The 16947-nt window shown below is 39.8% G+C and overlaps 1 protein-coding gene across 1 annotated transcript; it reads right to left on the bottom strand.

Annotated features, from left to right (window-relative positions):
- Positions 1-844: 844 nt before the first annotated feature.
- On the bottom strand, positions 845-6127 carry LOC103437930 (protein ENHANCER OF LHP1 1-like). The gene is made up of 12 exons (XM_008376458.4): positions 5325-6127; positions 3971-5088; positions 3692-3868; positions 3429-3542; positions 3003-3107; positions 2626-2760; positions 2476-2531; positions 2294-2396; positions 2101-2217; positions 1848-1974; positions 1611-1741; positions 845-1509 (listed from the first exon to the last, which is right to left on the bottom strand). The coding sequence occupies exons 1-12, from the start codon at positions 5605-5607 to the stop codon at positions 1093-1095; spliced, it is 2883 nt and encodes a 960-aa protein (XP_008374680.1). The 5' UTR covers positions 5608-6127; the 3' UTR covers positions 845-1092.
- Positions 6128-16947: the final 10820 nt, after the last annotated feature.

Below are 16947 nucleotides of genomic sequence, written 5' to 3'. Positions count from 1 at the left end.
AACGTGAGGGGGTGATGTGTTTGGCTGTTTGTCACTCACTGATTTCGCACATTCAATATTTGGAATTGAAAATTTCCAACTTAATAATTGACTGTAAATTAATCCTTTTGTTTTATGGACGATAGCGTTAGTGGATTTAAATATTTTCTTTTTGTTTTATAAATGATAGCGTTAGTTTATAACTTTATAATAATATGTTAATTCAGTTAATTTCGAAGAAGAAAATAAAGGTTAATCGAACAATAAGAAGTGAGATTGAATTCGAAACTCACTCTCGTTGTAGTTTACAATAATCTAGAATATCGTGTAAAAAATAAAATTTGATAGGAAGTGAGCTCAAAATTCTTTAAATTGAGTAGCATATAACGAGAGTACCTGACAATTTCTTGCACGATCCGTTAACTTAACACAAAAATAACATCCTTCGATTCAACCTGTTAACGAGTTAGGTCGGGTCATCGTTAAGAAACTCTTAACGAGTTGGGTTTATAAAATCACTCATTCATAACCTGATAAGATATTGTTTGTCATATTTAAACATTAGACATGATAATTTCTTGCATTGACCAGTTAACCTGACATGAAACATCACGACCCATTAACGAATTGAGTGGAAACCTATTAAGAACCCGTTAAGATAACGAGGTTACACAAAATCACTTATTAAGATAACAAGTACGACACAAAACAGAATGAAACACCATCTGTTTGACATGCCCACACGAGAAATTGTTAACTGTGAAGCTCATCATTTCAAATTTTCCTGAAATATTTGGTGCAATGCATTTAATTAACAATTTGAATCATGTGGTAAACAAGCAATTTTCTTTGGGCATGAACCGGATACTTTAATTTGCTTCTTCTTAGGCCCAATAGCCGAAGTAGTTTATGGTTTATTATTCAAAATAAAATAATAAATTAAAAACTAAAAGCTTTGATTTGTTAACATAATTACATAGCACACCAGCCAGAGAGAAAAAGGTAAGGGAAAAATAAAACTTCTGAGACAAGTTTTCTGGATCCTATTACTTTACTACTAATGCTAATCAAACTCTAAGCTCCTTGTAATTAGGGAATTAAGAGGAACTTAATCTACTTAATTAATTTCTTCATGAATGGATTAGATGCTCGACGGGGTGCTTCTGCCTTCTTCACTTTTTCTTGATCATTTGATACCTCAGACACTTCCCCTACCTTCTTCATCTCTCCTGCATTGTTGCTCACCTCTGTCGTTTTTACCTTCCCAACATCATCATCTGCCGTCGCAGTTTGTTTTTCGTCTGTTTTCTCTGTTCCAACTTTAGGTTCTTGCGTTTTCGCTTTCTTGGTAAACAAGGGAGCAGACAGTTTTGGTGTTGATAATGGAATGCCGTTTCCTGACAACTTACTTTGCTCGGTAGAGATCATTTTCTTTATGGGTGCAATGTCATCCGTGATGAAAGATGCGGTGCAGTTTGAGGAAGGGAAAGTGGTTTCCGCGGTTCTTTTACTCTCGTTGAGCAACCTTTCCTGTTAGAAGACATGAAAGATCATAAGGAACCGCACGGTGGAAGTGGAAACCGGATTGGTTTGCAATATGCAGACTCATGGTTTGGAATTTGAAACCTTACCTCCAGTATGCTGTTGAACCTTTCAGCCAAGTTAGGGAGCTTCAGAACGGTGACAAGTTTAATTGCACCCCTTACTGATTTTTCGAGGGACAGAAGCTTCACGAGTTCAATCGCTCTCACAAGCTTATCTCCTGAAATTGCCCCACGAGCAAGCATTTTAGCACTTAATAATTTTAATCAAGAACCAAGATTATACGATTCGGAGGCCAGATGCTGCAATAAATGTAAAAGACCCACCGTTGCAGCAGGACGCAATAAGCTTTAAGATGCATCTGTCTTGAGCTGCTTCTGTATTGAAAGCCTCATCGTCAAGTGAAGTGGTGTCCAAACCAGCAGCGCCCACTTCTTCTATTTGCTTTTGAATCTGTAAACATAGTGTAAGCGTCTGAGGCATTCACCAGCAGCAGGTAGAACAGGCATAAAGCAGGCAGTTCTTTTCTCAAACATGGAAACATAAACACTATGAGGTGAGCAGAGTGAAAGGACAAACCTGTACAAGGTGCGTGTTGTTTAGTATAAACTCATTTTCAAGGGCTTCTGCACCTAGATCAGAGGAAGCTAGAGGGAATGAAAAATTTAGCGGAGTGAGGACTGGCTTCGGCATCACCTGAAAAAAGTAGATGGTCAAGATAATATTAACACAGGAAACATCTGAGAGGAAGGAGGTGGCGAGCAGTCCTTACTTGCGGGTATAAGTCAGGACTTTTGCAAACTATACAAAACAATTTGCTTGCATTCAACCCAACCACCCAATAGTTTTCGTTTGACTTCTTCTCTTTGCTAGCACTGCATAATAGATTATTTGTTATAGATTCTTGTTTAGAGAAGCATTCCGTATATATTCTTTAGCAGAAGAATCTTGAACCTGAAGAGTGGGAGCCAACTGCCACCATATTGGCTTGTAAAAACTCTCATCGCTCCCTATGGAAAGGATAAAGAAAACAACTCATAGCCAATCTCAAAAGTGGTTTCTTTGTCATAGTAATCGAATAACTTGAAAATAGAGTGAACATACTTTGGAATCATAGGAGCTTAATTGCCCTTCTTCACTAAATCCAAACCATGTTAAATGTGAACCAGGAGTCAATGGCAGCCGTCCTCTAAGAGGCTCGCTCCCCTTAGTTATGTTGAGCACTCTAAATTCAAGCATCTGCATGTTTCAGAAGAAGAAAAAAAAAACAATTTTATATCAGCAATGAAAATGGTTTGAGATAACAAGTGCAAACCATCAGCCAGAAGGAGTGGAGGATAATTGATCAAATTTATTTAAAAACTTATGCACTTCTGGACTTATAAATCTACATATCTCAAATCAAGAGGGTGAATTCTGTAAGAAAAGCCCTAACATATCAGTGTACAAATATAATATTGATAATAACTTGAAAATCAGACCTGCTCATTTGAGGGGAGACAATCAGAAGCATGAGTGACAATCGCAAGCTCATCCTTGAAGCCTGATGCAGTCACGACAGGTCCATCAAGGGAGAGAACATGTTTCTGCAATGAAATGAATTCAGAAAAACAGAAATCTCCAGAAACTACGCTCACTACCGTCAACAATTTGGAGTAACTTAAAATCAAAAGTGCGATGCATTAACTAATTTACATAGTTAACCTCAATCACACCAACAAGTTCCTGGCCGTTTTACACTAAATATATGAAGGGTCATTGCTGAAGCAGTTCCTAGTGTACAATGTATTAAATTTGTAGAGAGATCACTGCTAAAGAGACAGCTATAAATAACTTAACAATCCCACTCCCCAAGAATAACTTAATTAACCTACAAGAGAAAAATGATTTGAAGTATATCAGCATACCTGCAAACCACTGTCAGTGAAAATGCGAAGGAAGTTAAGACTCGTAATTGCTGCCACCCAAGCTGTACCAAGTGCCACAACCTTCACTTCTTCCCCTTCCAATCGCATAGACCACTGGATTTGCATCACACATCAAAGTCAGCATATACAAAAGTTCTCATATTCATCATGTGTAGACAGTTAAATAATTCAAAGTGTGTGTGCATAACTTACCACACCAGAATACAGCATGAATACATCATTTTAAAAGGGAATAATCTAACCTCACTATTATTCGCCCAGCTACTGAATGGGCGATACATGAGAGTACTCATGTGCTTTTCGCCCTTGCACGGATTTGCAAAAACGCTTCCATTCTCATTAAGTGAAGCCATTGTAAAACCAAAATGATCATTCATTGATGGAACTCTTGGGCCTCGACTTGTATCATGAAAATCTATCTGCATCGCACACACTTAAATGTAAGTACAATGTAAAGGCACTCCTGGCTAACAAAAGCAACACTTACGAGTGAGAGTTTGGTGAGTTATGCCATAGGCTACCTCAATATGGGAGAACCCATCATGTTCAATTGTAGTTATGGAGCCAAGCATGTTATAGCACAGAAAGCGCCTTTTTCCTGGCTGCAAAGGAGTAGCACCAGGCTGGAATGACACCTGCATTTTGGATCTAATTGATGTCATTTTGCTGCTTACTCCCTCATTCTCATTATCAGCATTTTCACTGTGTTTACGCCGTGCTTTTTTACGGGACTCCGACTCAACATTTGGTATCAACCTAAAGCCATCAAAACCATCCTCTTCCAAATCATTCTCATATGCAGTGTGCTTGTGCGGCCTCTTCCTGCTAGGTGGCTTGGATTCCCCAATACTATCTTCACCAACATCACTTAAACTACCAGAAGTGCTAAGCTCCTGACCCTCTTCTTCGTCAAACAAAAGTAGCCCATTGCTGTTCTTAGACTGTAGATTGGGAACATCTTCAGTGGGAGACTTCATTGATGAAGGAGTCACCGAATCCCACACACCATACTTGCCCATACAATCAATAACAGCCAGTGCATTGCCAATCGGCTTCCACGCCAAGCAACATATTCTCTCATCAAAGTTCTGCCTGTCAATGTCCTGCTTCCGATCAACATCCCATATGAGAACCTGCTTATCCAAACCAGAAGTAGCCATGTATTTTCCGTTAGGCGACCAAGCCAAGGAACAAATAGGCTGCGTGTGATCACCTCTCAACGAAAATAGCTTTTCAGCTGTGTCTCTATCATAAACCACCACATCATTTCTCAACCCTGGCACGGCTAACTTGTCACCATCAGGACTCCAGCTAAGTACATTCATGATGGAGTGATCAAAACCCGAGTTAGGAGCTACCCCTTTAAGGGTATGCAACGTAGTCCCAGATGAAAGTTCCCAGTATATAACAGTCCCAGTGGAATCAATAGAGGCCAAGTATTCGCTGAGGGGATCGAAACCCAAGCCGGTCACAGGTCCTTTGTGTCCTTTGAGAACTCTTGAAATTGAACCATCAACTGTGTTAATAAGCTTAACGCCTTCATCATCACCAGCAGCTGCTAATAGCGTGCCGGATTTGTTAAACGCCAGGGCGCGTATTGGCAGGGTGAATCGGGTTATATTAGTCTGAAATTCTCCACCTAACAAAGTTTAATTATAAAATTAATCACAAATTAATAACTGAGAGCAATAACACAGAGAAATTAACAATAACCCCTTTTAATTCCAGCAATTTCACATATCAAATTGAAACTACCAAAGTTATTTTTGCTAATTGATCAAATTCAAACAAAAAAAATCCAACAAATCGAAAAAACCAATTTCTACAAAACCCCCAAAATCTAAAAATCAAGAGAAATGGAAGGGAGAAAATGACCTGGAAACTTGTAGAGCTTGACGGAGTGGTCAACGGAGCCGGAGGCGAGGCAGGTGGAGTTGGGGCTGAGAGCGAGAGCCGTGACACCGTCGCGGTGGTGGCGGAGGAGCTTCGGAGGGCTGGACAGCAGAAGAGAGTCGTGGATAGCGATTGTGGGGTCGGAGGAGGAGCCCGTCACCACGTGGTAGGCTTTCTGGTCCCACAACACCGAGCAGTACGACGGCCCGCCGCCGCTGCTCGTGGCCTTGTGGGCCTCTCGCAGCTTCAACGTTCGGATCTTCATGGCTCTGCGTGCGGACCGACGGAAACTCGGATTCAAATTTCGATGGATTTTCCGGATCTGTTTGTTGTTTGATTTTTATTTTTTCTTAGAGATTTTTAATTTTGCGTGAGAAACTAATTGAGAGGAAAAGGCAGTGTGGGTTTTAGCGGGAAATGGGGGTTTAGGTTTGGCGGGTAAGATTCAAGATTTTTGCTGCTTTTAGGCTTTTGATTAGAGCAAGTACACCCTCTAAAGACTTTGCATCACTACTCAGCGTATTTATTCACTCAAGTGAACAGTACTAAATTCCAATGAACACTAATAGGCCAAAACATCTTCATCCCTAACAAAAAATAGCCTAGTCAATTTTACAAAAAATACTAAACCCTTATTATAAAATAATAAAAATAATAATTTTATTAAAAAAAACAAAAGGAAAAGTCAGGAACCTCCACGGTTCTACTAGAACTCTCTATACTCTCCCTCTACATCCCCCAAACGCCAAATGCCACTCCCGACGCCAACTCGCTTCAACCTCCATATGTATCTCTCTTTCTCTGTTAGGTGGAGCTTTGCAAAAACCCACCACCATGTGTAATGATAATCCCACCGGATTCCAACTTTCCTTCCGGTTCACAATCCCCAATCTTTATTCCTCCACAATATTCCAACAATTTGGCCTCTCAAATTCCCTATCAATCCAACCCCACTAACCCAATTTGATTTTTTCCTCAATCGGTGGTTTCCTTGGCAGTAGCCGCCGCGGATCCAGCCTGTCACCCTCCCGGCACTGACCCGTATGACAATTCAGGCTGGTACCCGTGGACCCGTGTTGGATTCCGAGGTCAGACTCCTTTTGGTGAAGGCCCCGGAACCTCCCTCTGTCCCAGAATCAACCTCAGTCCCGAGGAGCTCTGTGACATGTTGATCGTGTGGGAGGTTAATGGTCCAGCTGACGTCAGATGGCCCCGCATGTAGGTCTGTCGATTTTAGGCCGGTCCCTTGCCTAGCTTGGGCTGGGTGCCGGTCAAAATGCTCGGCTGGAGTGGATAGCCTAGGTGCCAGGCTGGAGTGGATAGCCTAGGTGCCAGGCTGGTTTTTTGGCTAGATGATGACCTATCAGTTCCTCAGTGGAACTGCTCTTATGGGCTTTAGAAAATATCTCAGTTCGATATCACTTAGGCGGATGTTTTGGCTTCAAATTTTTCTTCTCCCTAATATATTTGACTTATTAAAAGTAAATGTTAGTATATTTTCTGATTACAATTCGATACATGTGCATAATTATATATATAATTTTTTATTGACTAATTTTGCGTATGTATCGAATTGATTTGCATAAATTAAAAAAGGAAAGAAGCTTTTTATTCTTTACGTAATTTCAAACACAACATGCTATAAAAATAAGTATAGCAAACATAACTGGATTGCAACCTTTTAAATTAGAGAATTTCTAGTGTTCGGCTTCCAGACCACCAATTTAATTTCCATGGCCCACCACCCTAAGTTGAGGCTCATCACTACGGAATACGATCCTTTCCGGATTCTCTTTGTGGAATCCGGATGATCAATCAATTGTATTCGTTTATCGTATATCGTGCGGTTAGTTTTTGTTTGATCCTATTTATATTCAATTTAAAATTTAAACTTATTTATAATCACAAGATATACGATAAACGAACACGATTAATTAATTCTTATATCCCCACAAGAGGATCCGGAGAGGATCCTTGTCCCATCACTACCTCATCTTTTGACTCCACCCGACCCCTCTCTCTTTGGTCTTAGCTCTCTCTGTCGGTAGGAACATAATATGCATAAAATGATTTGGTTATGCTTCCTATTGGGGCATTTCGTACGAGTTACTGAGATACATTAGACTCTAAATAACGATGCATAATATATATAATTGTGTTCGTTGAAAGATGATACATCTGTAGGGCAAGGCTGGTAACATGTGAACATGATTATAAAGTTTAGCAAGTAAAACATGCTGCTTGAATGTGGAAAAAATAAGCTATGTATTAAAGACAAGAGTGACATGATTTTCCTAACTAAAGAACTCATGCATCACAGTCACAGAGTTTGTATTTCGTCGTTCCTTTCTGTTATTTTCCTTTAAAAAAAAAATGAAGACTAGTTAGTGGTTTTACCATGACATTCTAATTTTTCAAATGCTGAGAAAACTCATATAGGCATTTTAACATTTTTCTAACCATCATCGTGTGATTCAATAGCGTCAAAAATCAAACCTAGAACGAGCCGTGTGGAATATTGGTCTGAAATTCCGTTTCCAACCACTAAGCTACCCCATGATGATTAATTTTTGGGAACTTTAACGAAAAGCATCCGGTACTGTTCACTTTAACGAAAAACCATATTTTTACACTAAAAAGTCAATCATGGTACTATTCACTTTACCCTTTATTTTGTCCTTATCATTAAAACTCAAAGTTTTCAAGCCATTTTCATTAGTTTTCCTTTAATTTTTTCTATGTTCACACAGTCGTTTAAGAAAAAAGAGAACATAAATACATCCAGTAATAAGTAATTTGATGAATGAATTGTTGCATTAACTGATTCACCTACTGTTACATATCTCAAATTTCTAAATCCATGAGAATATAAAATGTTTTCACGCCCATGCAGCATGGTGTTTGAAGTTTGAACCCATTTTTTCACCGTTGATGGCTCTACTTTCGGGGTGGGGAACTTTATAAAATCAGTCAAATCACACATGCGGACTTGCTAAAGCAGCCTTCTGAGAAAATCTAATAACCCAATTAAACTATACATATATATATTACATAAAGTTTCCTCTTTTCAGGATTTAGATTTCATCCGGACTCAAGTTGTGAGATGTTAGAAATCTTCACATTCTAGTCGTTAATTGTGCATCATGCAATTAGAAATTATTTTGAAATTTTTATTTAAAATAAACACAAATAATATCTAATAAAAACTAACCACACGATGTACGATGAACGATTAAAATATGAGGATTTAGAGATAATGCTCATCCCTCTCTTCACACTTCAAAATGTACCAAACCAACAAGTCTGCAACTTGGTCAAATGAGAAGCATGTGCTTCCATCTCAAACTCTACCTTAATTTTCACCATATGCATGTTAATTTAATTTACCCCAGGACAAAATGACATATGGGGAGGAGGGTCTAGAACTAATTAAAATTACTATAAAGTTGGAAACCCTAGGTTTAATTTGTATGCGGCCAACGTTGGCCACGAAAAGAAACCTCCTCGTTGCATGCATGGCGGCAGACAGATCGATCGTTTTTCCCAGGTAACTCTACCTCTGTCAAAAACTCCGTAATCATATTTTATTACGACACATGGAGAAAAGAAAGGCAAAGTGTTGACTGGTAGTAGCCGTAGCTTTGCTACTCTGACGGTTTGACCTTGGTTTGGACATCTTTTTATATCGACCTTCTTCCCTTTCACTAGGGTTCTTCTAGCTGTTCAAGTTTAATAGGAACTAAAAAATGGCGTCTTTAAAGCTAATTACCTTTGTACGTGTCTTCATTTTTCTACATCTAATACAATATATAGCTATGAGCAAAGTAGTGCTGGCTGCTGATGAAACTGGTCGTTTAGTGGTGCTAAGAAGCAGCCTGGTCGATGTTGAAAAGGTACACTAGCTTCTTGTTTATTTTCTGTCATTTGATTATCTTTGATTATCAATTCAAAAGCCAAAAATAACCATTAATATGCACAGGGAGAAGAGGAAGTGAAATGCATCACTCTAAGCATAGTGTGTGTCCTACAAATTCAACATCTTTACAGTTCTAAGAAAAACTACTACGTTTTCAGGAAATTTACGACGGCGTTCCTACTGCTGTGAAAGAAGTTGAAGGTACAAGAATTCTGGGGAGGAAAATGGTGCCAGAAAGTATTAAGTTTAATATTTGGTTGTGTATCAAATTGATTAACTGCTGTAATGGCAGTTTGTTTTATATACATCTTACACACACGCATGCATTTAAACAAATGCATGCACTAAACAAATGTGGTAAAGGTGGCGTGCTTGCTGCCCATGCTGCAACACATCAGAGCACAGGAGTCGAAACCATGTGGTAGTCTGCTGACAAGGAATATTGTACCCACGTGCAGTAGTGGGACAAGTTCTCTCAACACTCCCCCTCAAGTTTGGAATGGATGTTGATTATTCCTAACTTGCAAAGCAAAGTTGTAAACTGGTATAAGCTCAGTGGCTTTGTGAAGATGTCGGCTGGTTGTTTCATGGTTGAGATGTGAGATGTCTCGATCATTCCACTTTGAACCCTTTCTCGTACAAGATGGCAGTCAATTTCTATGTGTTTGGTTCTTTCGTGAAAGACCGGATTCGAAGCGATGTGAAGTGCCGCTTGATTATCACAATATAACTTGACTGGACGTTTATGTTTGATACCCAAGTCTTGTAGAACAGATTTCAACCAAGTGACTTCACAACAAGTTGCCGCCATTGAACGATACTCCGCCTCTGCACTAGAACGTGACACGGTATTTTGTTTCTTGCTTTTCCAGGAGATCAAGGATTCTCCAAGAAATACACAGTATCCGGTGGTAGAACGTCGTGTGTCTCGACATCTGGCCCAATCCGCATCACAAAAGGCATTCAATTGAATTGGACTTCTTGCAGAAAGGAAAATACCTTGCCCTGGTGTGTGCTTAACGTATCGTAAGACTCGCTGGGCTGCCTCCAAGTGTGGAGTTCGAGGCTTCTCCATAAATTGACTAAGAATGTGGACAGCATACACCAAATCAGGGCGCGTGATTGTCAGGTAGATTAGTCTCCCAACAAGTCGTCGATAAGAGGAAGGATCAGTAACCCATTGTCCTTCGTCCTTTCTGAGTGATAAGTTTTGCTCCATAGGAGAGGTGGCTGGTTTTGCGCCAAGATGACCTGCATCCTCAAGTATTTCAAGGGCATATTTTCGCTGTGAGAGGGTGATCCCCTTGCTAGAGCGAGCAATTTCAATGCCCAAGAAATATTTTAATTGGCCAAGGTCTTTCAACTTGAATTGCTTCATAAGAAAAGACTTGGTATCTTCAATTGCTTGTATGTTATTTCCTGCCAAGATAATATCATCAACATAGACAAGGAGGGCAGTGAATTTACCATCATGGTTTCGGACGAACAATGAATAATCTGCCTTGGATTGTTGATAACCGGCCTTTCTAAGAGCACAAGAGAGTTTGATAAACCATTGACGAGAGGCTTGCTTAAGCCCATACAAAGATTTATGAAGTTTACAAACTCGTGTCTCCCCCTTTCGTCCGAAACCAGGAGGCAAGGACATGTAGACATCTTCTTCAAGATCACCATGGAGGAAAGCATTATTAACATCAAGTTGGTGGAGGTGCCATTGTTGGACCGAGGCAACAGCAAGAAGTAGACGAACTGTAGTCAATTTTGCAACCGGAGCAAAGGTCTCTCGATAGTCTAAGCCTTCAATTTGGCTATAACCTTTGGCAACCAAGCGTGCTTTATATCTCTCAATGGATCCATCGGATCGAAATTTGATTTTGTAAACCCACTTACATCCAACCGGCTTCTTGCCAGGGGGCAATGGTTGCAGAGACCATGTCCTATTCGCAGCAAGGGCTGCCAGTTCTTCTTCCATGGCTAAACGCCAGTGAGGGTCGCATATAGCCTGTGAGAATGAGCTGGGTTCTATGGCAGCTGAAATGGAAGTGGTGAAAGCACGATGTCGAGCAGATAAACGATCGTATGTGAGGACATCAGACAAAGGGTAAGGAGTACCTGGTACTTTGGTCAACGCCGAGTGAGATGAAGGGACAGACCGAGAAGGGAGGTTGATGTCGATGTGATATTGTTGAAGATAACCAGGTGCATGAGTGGGTCGTTTAAGACGAGGTGGTGATGTGGAAAGAAAAGGAGATGAAACCGAAACAGGACTCACCGGCGAAGAAGAGGATGGATCGACGGAATCCTGCTCCAGTAGAATGGACGGATGAATGATGGGATCATCACAGGCAGTATCTTGAGTATGTGGAAACACAAGTGGTGAAACTGCAGCAGAAGATGAAAAAGGGAACACATGTTCATGGAAAATAACATCACGGGAGATAAAGATTTTACCCGTGTGAAGGTCGTAAACTCGATATCCCTTGGTGCCATATGGATACCCAAGAAAAAGACACCGTGTGGCTCTTGCATCAAATTTTGTGGGACGATGGTGGTGGGTGGAAGAAAAACATAAGCAACCAAACACTCGCAAATGTGCATACGCTGGCTGTTTGTGGTGAAGTATTTCATAGGGTGATTTGCCTTGAAGAAGAGGAGTGGGAGTCCTATTTATGAGATAAGTGGCAGTGAGGATTGCGTCACCCCAAAATTTCTTAGGAAGATGAGATTGAAAAAGTAAGGCTCTAGCAACATTGAGTAAGTGGCGGTGTTTGCGCTCTGCTACCCCGTTTTGTTGGGGAGTAGAGACACAACTTGTTTGATGGAGAATCCCCTTATCTGAAAAAAATTGGGTCATTAAAAATTCTGGACCGTTATCACTACGAAGAACCTTGACTCGTGTGGAAAATTGTGTTTCAACAAGGTGGATGAAAGTGATGAGATAAGATCGTGCATCTGATTTGTGATTCATTAAATAAACCCATGTGCATCTTGAGAAATCATCCACAATAGTTAAGAAATATTGTGCCCCTGTGATAGTGGGAACATGGTAACCTCCCCAAATGTCAACATGAATTAACTCAAAAGGAGCCTTTGTGGTGATAGAACTCAAAGGAAAAGGAGCACGTGTTTGTTTGGCTAATGGACAGATCAAACAATCATCAATGCTACAAAAATTCAAATTTTTAATGCAAGTAGAGAGATGCCGTAAGGTCGTGTTGGAAAGATGGCCAAGGCGTTGATGCCAAAGCTGAGAAGAAGAAGAGGCAACAATTGACGCTGAATTGCACGTGGTTTTCATCACATTATCAAGGTAGTAGAGTCCTTCTCGTTCAGTTCCCGTCCCAATCATCTTCCCCGATCGTTGGCCCTGAAGTAGACACATTTTATCAGTGAAGATGACAAAGCAAGATGAGGTATTAGTGAGTTTGCTGACAGAAATTAAATTCAGTTTAAATGATGGAACACAAAGCACGTTGTGAAGGATGAGATCATTCGAGAGATGAACTGTGCCAATGTGTGTGACATCGGCAAGTGCATGATTGGGTAAGTGCACTTGTCGATTGTATACCGGAACACTTGTGGTCATTAAGCTTGGTGAGTAGACCATGTGGTCTGTGGCGCCTGTATCGAAAATCCAGTTTCTTCCCTTATTGAGAGCAGAAGCACAAAAAACTCTATCTGACAAATTATTCATAGTAGAGGTGGTACCGACATGATTAGATGTGGAGTTGGATTGGCTCTTATCAAGGAGTGCAAGCAGGTTGTGATATTGCTCGGAAGTGAGAGCCATGGTGTGTTTGCTGGAAGAGTCAGTTGCCATGTCGGCAGGCAGTGGCTGTGCTTGGCAGTGCTCTGCGGCAGTGCTTAATGGCAGTGCTCTGCGGCTGTGCTTAATGGCTAGCAGGTAGAGCAACGACGATGGCTATGTAGTAGCTTGGCAAGGCAGAGAGTATGCAGCTTGCAGTGAGTGTGCAGCGAGTGTGCAGCTTGCAGTGAGTGTGCAGCGACGATGGCTGTGTAGTAGCTTGGCAAGGCAGCGAGTATGCAGCTTGCAGTGAGTGTGCAGCGAGTGTGCAGCTTGCAGCAGGTTGTGGTTGTACACAGTATAGCAGCGGAAGAGTGAAGGCAGAGCAGAGCAAAGGATTATCTGTGCTCTGATACCATATTAAGTTTAATATTTGGTTGTGTATCAAATTGATTAACTGCTGTAATGGCAGTTTGTTTTATATACATCTTACACACACGCATGCATTTAAACAAATGCATGCAATAAACAAATGTGGTAAAGGTGGCGTGCTTGCTGCCCATGCTGCAACACATCAGAGCACAGGAGTCGAAACCATGTGGTAGTCTGCTGACAAGGAATATTGTACCCACGTGCAGTAGTGGGACAAGTTCTCTCAACAGAAAGGAATCTGGGAATGGTAAGAGAGGAAGTGTTGAAAAGTAATGGAGAACGTAGATTGAGAAGTACAAGTAGTCGTGGTCATGTGAAGGTTAAAATAGCTGGTTTTATACCTTTCAATGCTGACTACCACGTCCCAAAACCTCATCCGCCTAAGAATAACTAAGTAAGGATCGAAGAGATAGAGAGCACTGGCCGGTGGAGTCGCCGGCGGCGGCTTGAATTTAGTTTTAGGGCACAAAGTTTTGTTACACTCTTCATTGTTTCTTGTTTTAGCTAGGTTTTCCACAGAGCTACTATTTTGTATGTGATTTTGGTTTTTTTTTCTTTTTTCTTTTTCAAGGCTACAATTTCCTGTTATGTAAGCATTTTTTGACAGAGAGACAAGTTTGGAATATATCATGCTTGTATGCATGGATTTTCGCAATAGGTTTATATCAATGTTCGAGTTTCACAAGCCATCCAAATCAAGTTCTTTAATTTGTCTCAGTTAGTGAAGAACGTACTTATACTTGAGATCTCAGATTCGAATCTCTTTATCCTTCGATTCGTATATAAAATAAAAACAAATCTAAAGAATTCTTTCTTCTCATTTGTTATTTTATCACATAGTTAACTATTATTTACTACATTTGGCTGGCTGATATATGAATGAATCGAGTAATATAAATAAGGCTGCAACCTAAAACAAGGACTTAAATACAAAGAGGGACGACAAAAGTACTCTGTTTCGGCGTAGGGGGAAAAGAATTAACTATATAAATGTAATCAAAATAATCTCCACTCACCAGCAGTATTATCTAACAAAAAAAAATTGCAGAGGTTTTTTTCTTGAGATTGACTTAACTTTTTACTCTGATTCTTGACAATAAGAAGTTTGTCCATAATAAATTATTTTGGTCATTTCGTGAAAAATATATCAATATCCTCGTTAAGTCACTTAGGATGCGTTTGTTGCACCGGACTGTCTCGGACTGGACTAGCTGTAGGGACTAAGTCGGACTGGCTTAGACTAGACTAAAATGTACTAACTTAGTGAAGCGTTTGGTGCAATGTCGGATTAAGAAGAAGATAACTAAAAGATTCAAATACTATATTATTTAATTTATATTTATTAATAATATATTATTAATTTATCATTTTTTTTGTTTCTAGAATCATTTATGTCTGCCAATATATTTTCATGTTTTTTCATCTTAACCCATTCCTCCTCTTTTCCTCCGTCAGTCTCTCCCTCACCTCTCTGTATCCTGTTTCACCGTTTTTTAGAATTCTCTTCCTCTCCATATACCTCTTTCTATTTTCCTCTACCCACTCTCTCCCTCCCCTCTCCCACTTTTCCTCATCCACTCTCCCCCTCTTTTACTTATGCAGAGATCCGCGCAGAGGATTTATCGGAGCTCTCCACCCAGTACCTTCACTGACTTTCTAGGAAAATCTCAAAATTTTCTGGTGATTTTGCCTTTTTATTTTGAATTTGTGTGGGGGATTTGTCTGCAAGTGCTTAAATCTGGGGGTTTTGCATTTTTTTGTTTTGAATTTTAGGTATTGATTTTGAGATTTAGGCAGTGGGTTTGAGATTTGGGCATGGGTAAGGGAGTCGGAGCTGCAGACGACAAAGCCGTGCAAATGATGCTGGAGACAGGATTAGGAATCCCATGCTATTTGGGGGGTCTCACTAGGACCACCTAGCGAAGCACTTAGTCAGAACGAGTCCGACTTAGTCTCATTTAAGTTTAGTCCAACTTGCATCAAACACGGGATTACCAATCTTAGCAAAGTAATCCAGTCCAGTGAACTCTAACGATGGCAAACAAACACACCCTTAAATCATTCACGTGACCACCCTTGTAAAGGTATTTTTATTAAACCGACCCCTCTAATTAACAACGAGATTGACATATTTTTTTACGAAAGAACCAACATTACGATGGACAAACTCAAAGATAAATTTTATTGAATTTTCATTATTAGTGACCAAAGTAAAATGTAAATTACTAATTTCAAAATCAACTTGTGACTAATAAAAAATATTTTAATGTCATGGTTATATATGTCTTTCGTTTGTGGCAGATAGATATAAGAATGTGTGACATCAAGCGTTTTCTTTGTTTGAAATGATTATGAATTTTTTGAGAAGTTTGTCTTTTAATAAGTTTGATTATGTGGGATATGGGCAAACTTCGATTTTTATTTTTATTTAGAAAAAACAATATTATATCAGTAAGAGAAGATATATGTTTAGCCTTACAATAGGCTAACAATAATATGATTCAAATTCACCTTTGTAACAATCGAATCTAAAATTTATCACTTACAAGTAAAAAAGAATATCACTAGACCGTAGTACTAAGTGACAAACAAACTTATAAATTAAAAGACAAACTTATTAAGCTTTTGAGAGGTTTGTCTTTTAATAAGTTTTTTAATGTCCCGTTAAAAAACTTAATAAGATATGTTCCATTACGTAAATGTGATAATTCTTTGAGAAAGGGTGGGGAACAATCAAATCATTTTTGTTGATGCACAAAATTAGTGAGGACTTTGGTACAACAGAAAGTGTTAAGTTCGTGACCTTCGCTAGATTGCTCTGGTCACTAGTATGGATAAGTATGTAAATAGATAGGAACAGGGAAGCAAACACAAGATGTACGTGGTTAACCCATATTGGCTACGTCCACGGAGTGGAGGAGTTCTCATTAATTGTAAAGGGTTTACACAAGTACATAGGTTCAAGCTATCATTTAGTGAGTACTAGTGAATGATTTAGTACAAATGACAATCAAAAATATTATGAGAGAATGATCTCTATTTATAGAAGAAAGTTTCTAGTTTCATTCTAACATTGACACGTATCGCGCTGTGATTGGCCTTCTGGTTGGAGGGAAACTCTTCTGGGTCCTTGATGGTATAACGTTGACCGGTGCTCAGTAGTTTCGGGATTGGTCAAGTATGGTACAAACAGTGCTCCCCTAAGTTCCCAAGTGAGGGAAGCTCATTGGTTGGGGACTTGCAAGATCCAAGCCATTGAGTAATCACGAAACTTCTAAGTACCGAAGTGTGGTATCATTTTCACTTGCCTTATCTGTCTCATATGTAGATGTGACATCTTCTCTGGAAGTACTTTTCCTCAATCTATGGGTGGTATCTTTAACCGATGAAGATGCACAAGGTAATGTATCAATTTCACTTGAAGCTTACTTGTAGTTTCGGGCTTGGTCAAGTGCGATACAAACCCTATAGTAGGAGTCCCCCAAGTCGTCGAGCTAGGAGATTTGCCGAAA

Source organism: Malus domestica, chromosome 06 (assembly GCF_042453785.1).
Source record: "Malus domestica chromosome 06, GDT2T_hap1".
Taxonomy (NCBI): domain Eukaryota; kingdom Viridiplantae; phylum Streptophyta; class Magnoliopsida; order Rosales; family Rosaceae; genus Malus; species Malus domestica.
Note: the sequence above shows the minus strand (reverse complement) of the source record. Positions and strands in the feature narration are given on the sequence as shown.

Bases quoted from the DNA above. Each gene is read 5' to 3' on its own strand.
- LOC103437930 (XM_008376458.4), bottom strand. From the start codon at position 5,607: ATGAAGATCCGAACGTTGAAGCTGCGAGAGGCCCACAAGGCCACGAGC. The intron at 3,108-3,428 runs GTATGCTGATAT...ATTTCATTGCAG, and splicing joins TCACTGACAGTGGTTTGCAG to AAACATGTTCTCTCCCTTGA. The intron at 2,761-3,002 runs GTCTGATTTTCA...TGAAACATGCAG, and splicing joins GTCTCCCCTCAAATGAGCAG to ATGCTTGAATTTAGAGTGCT.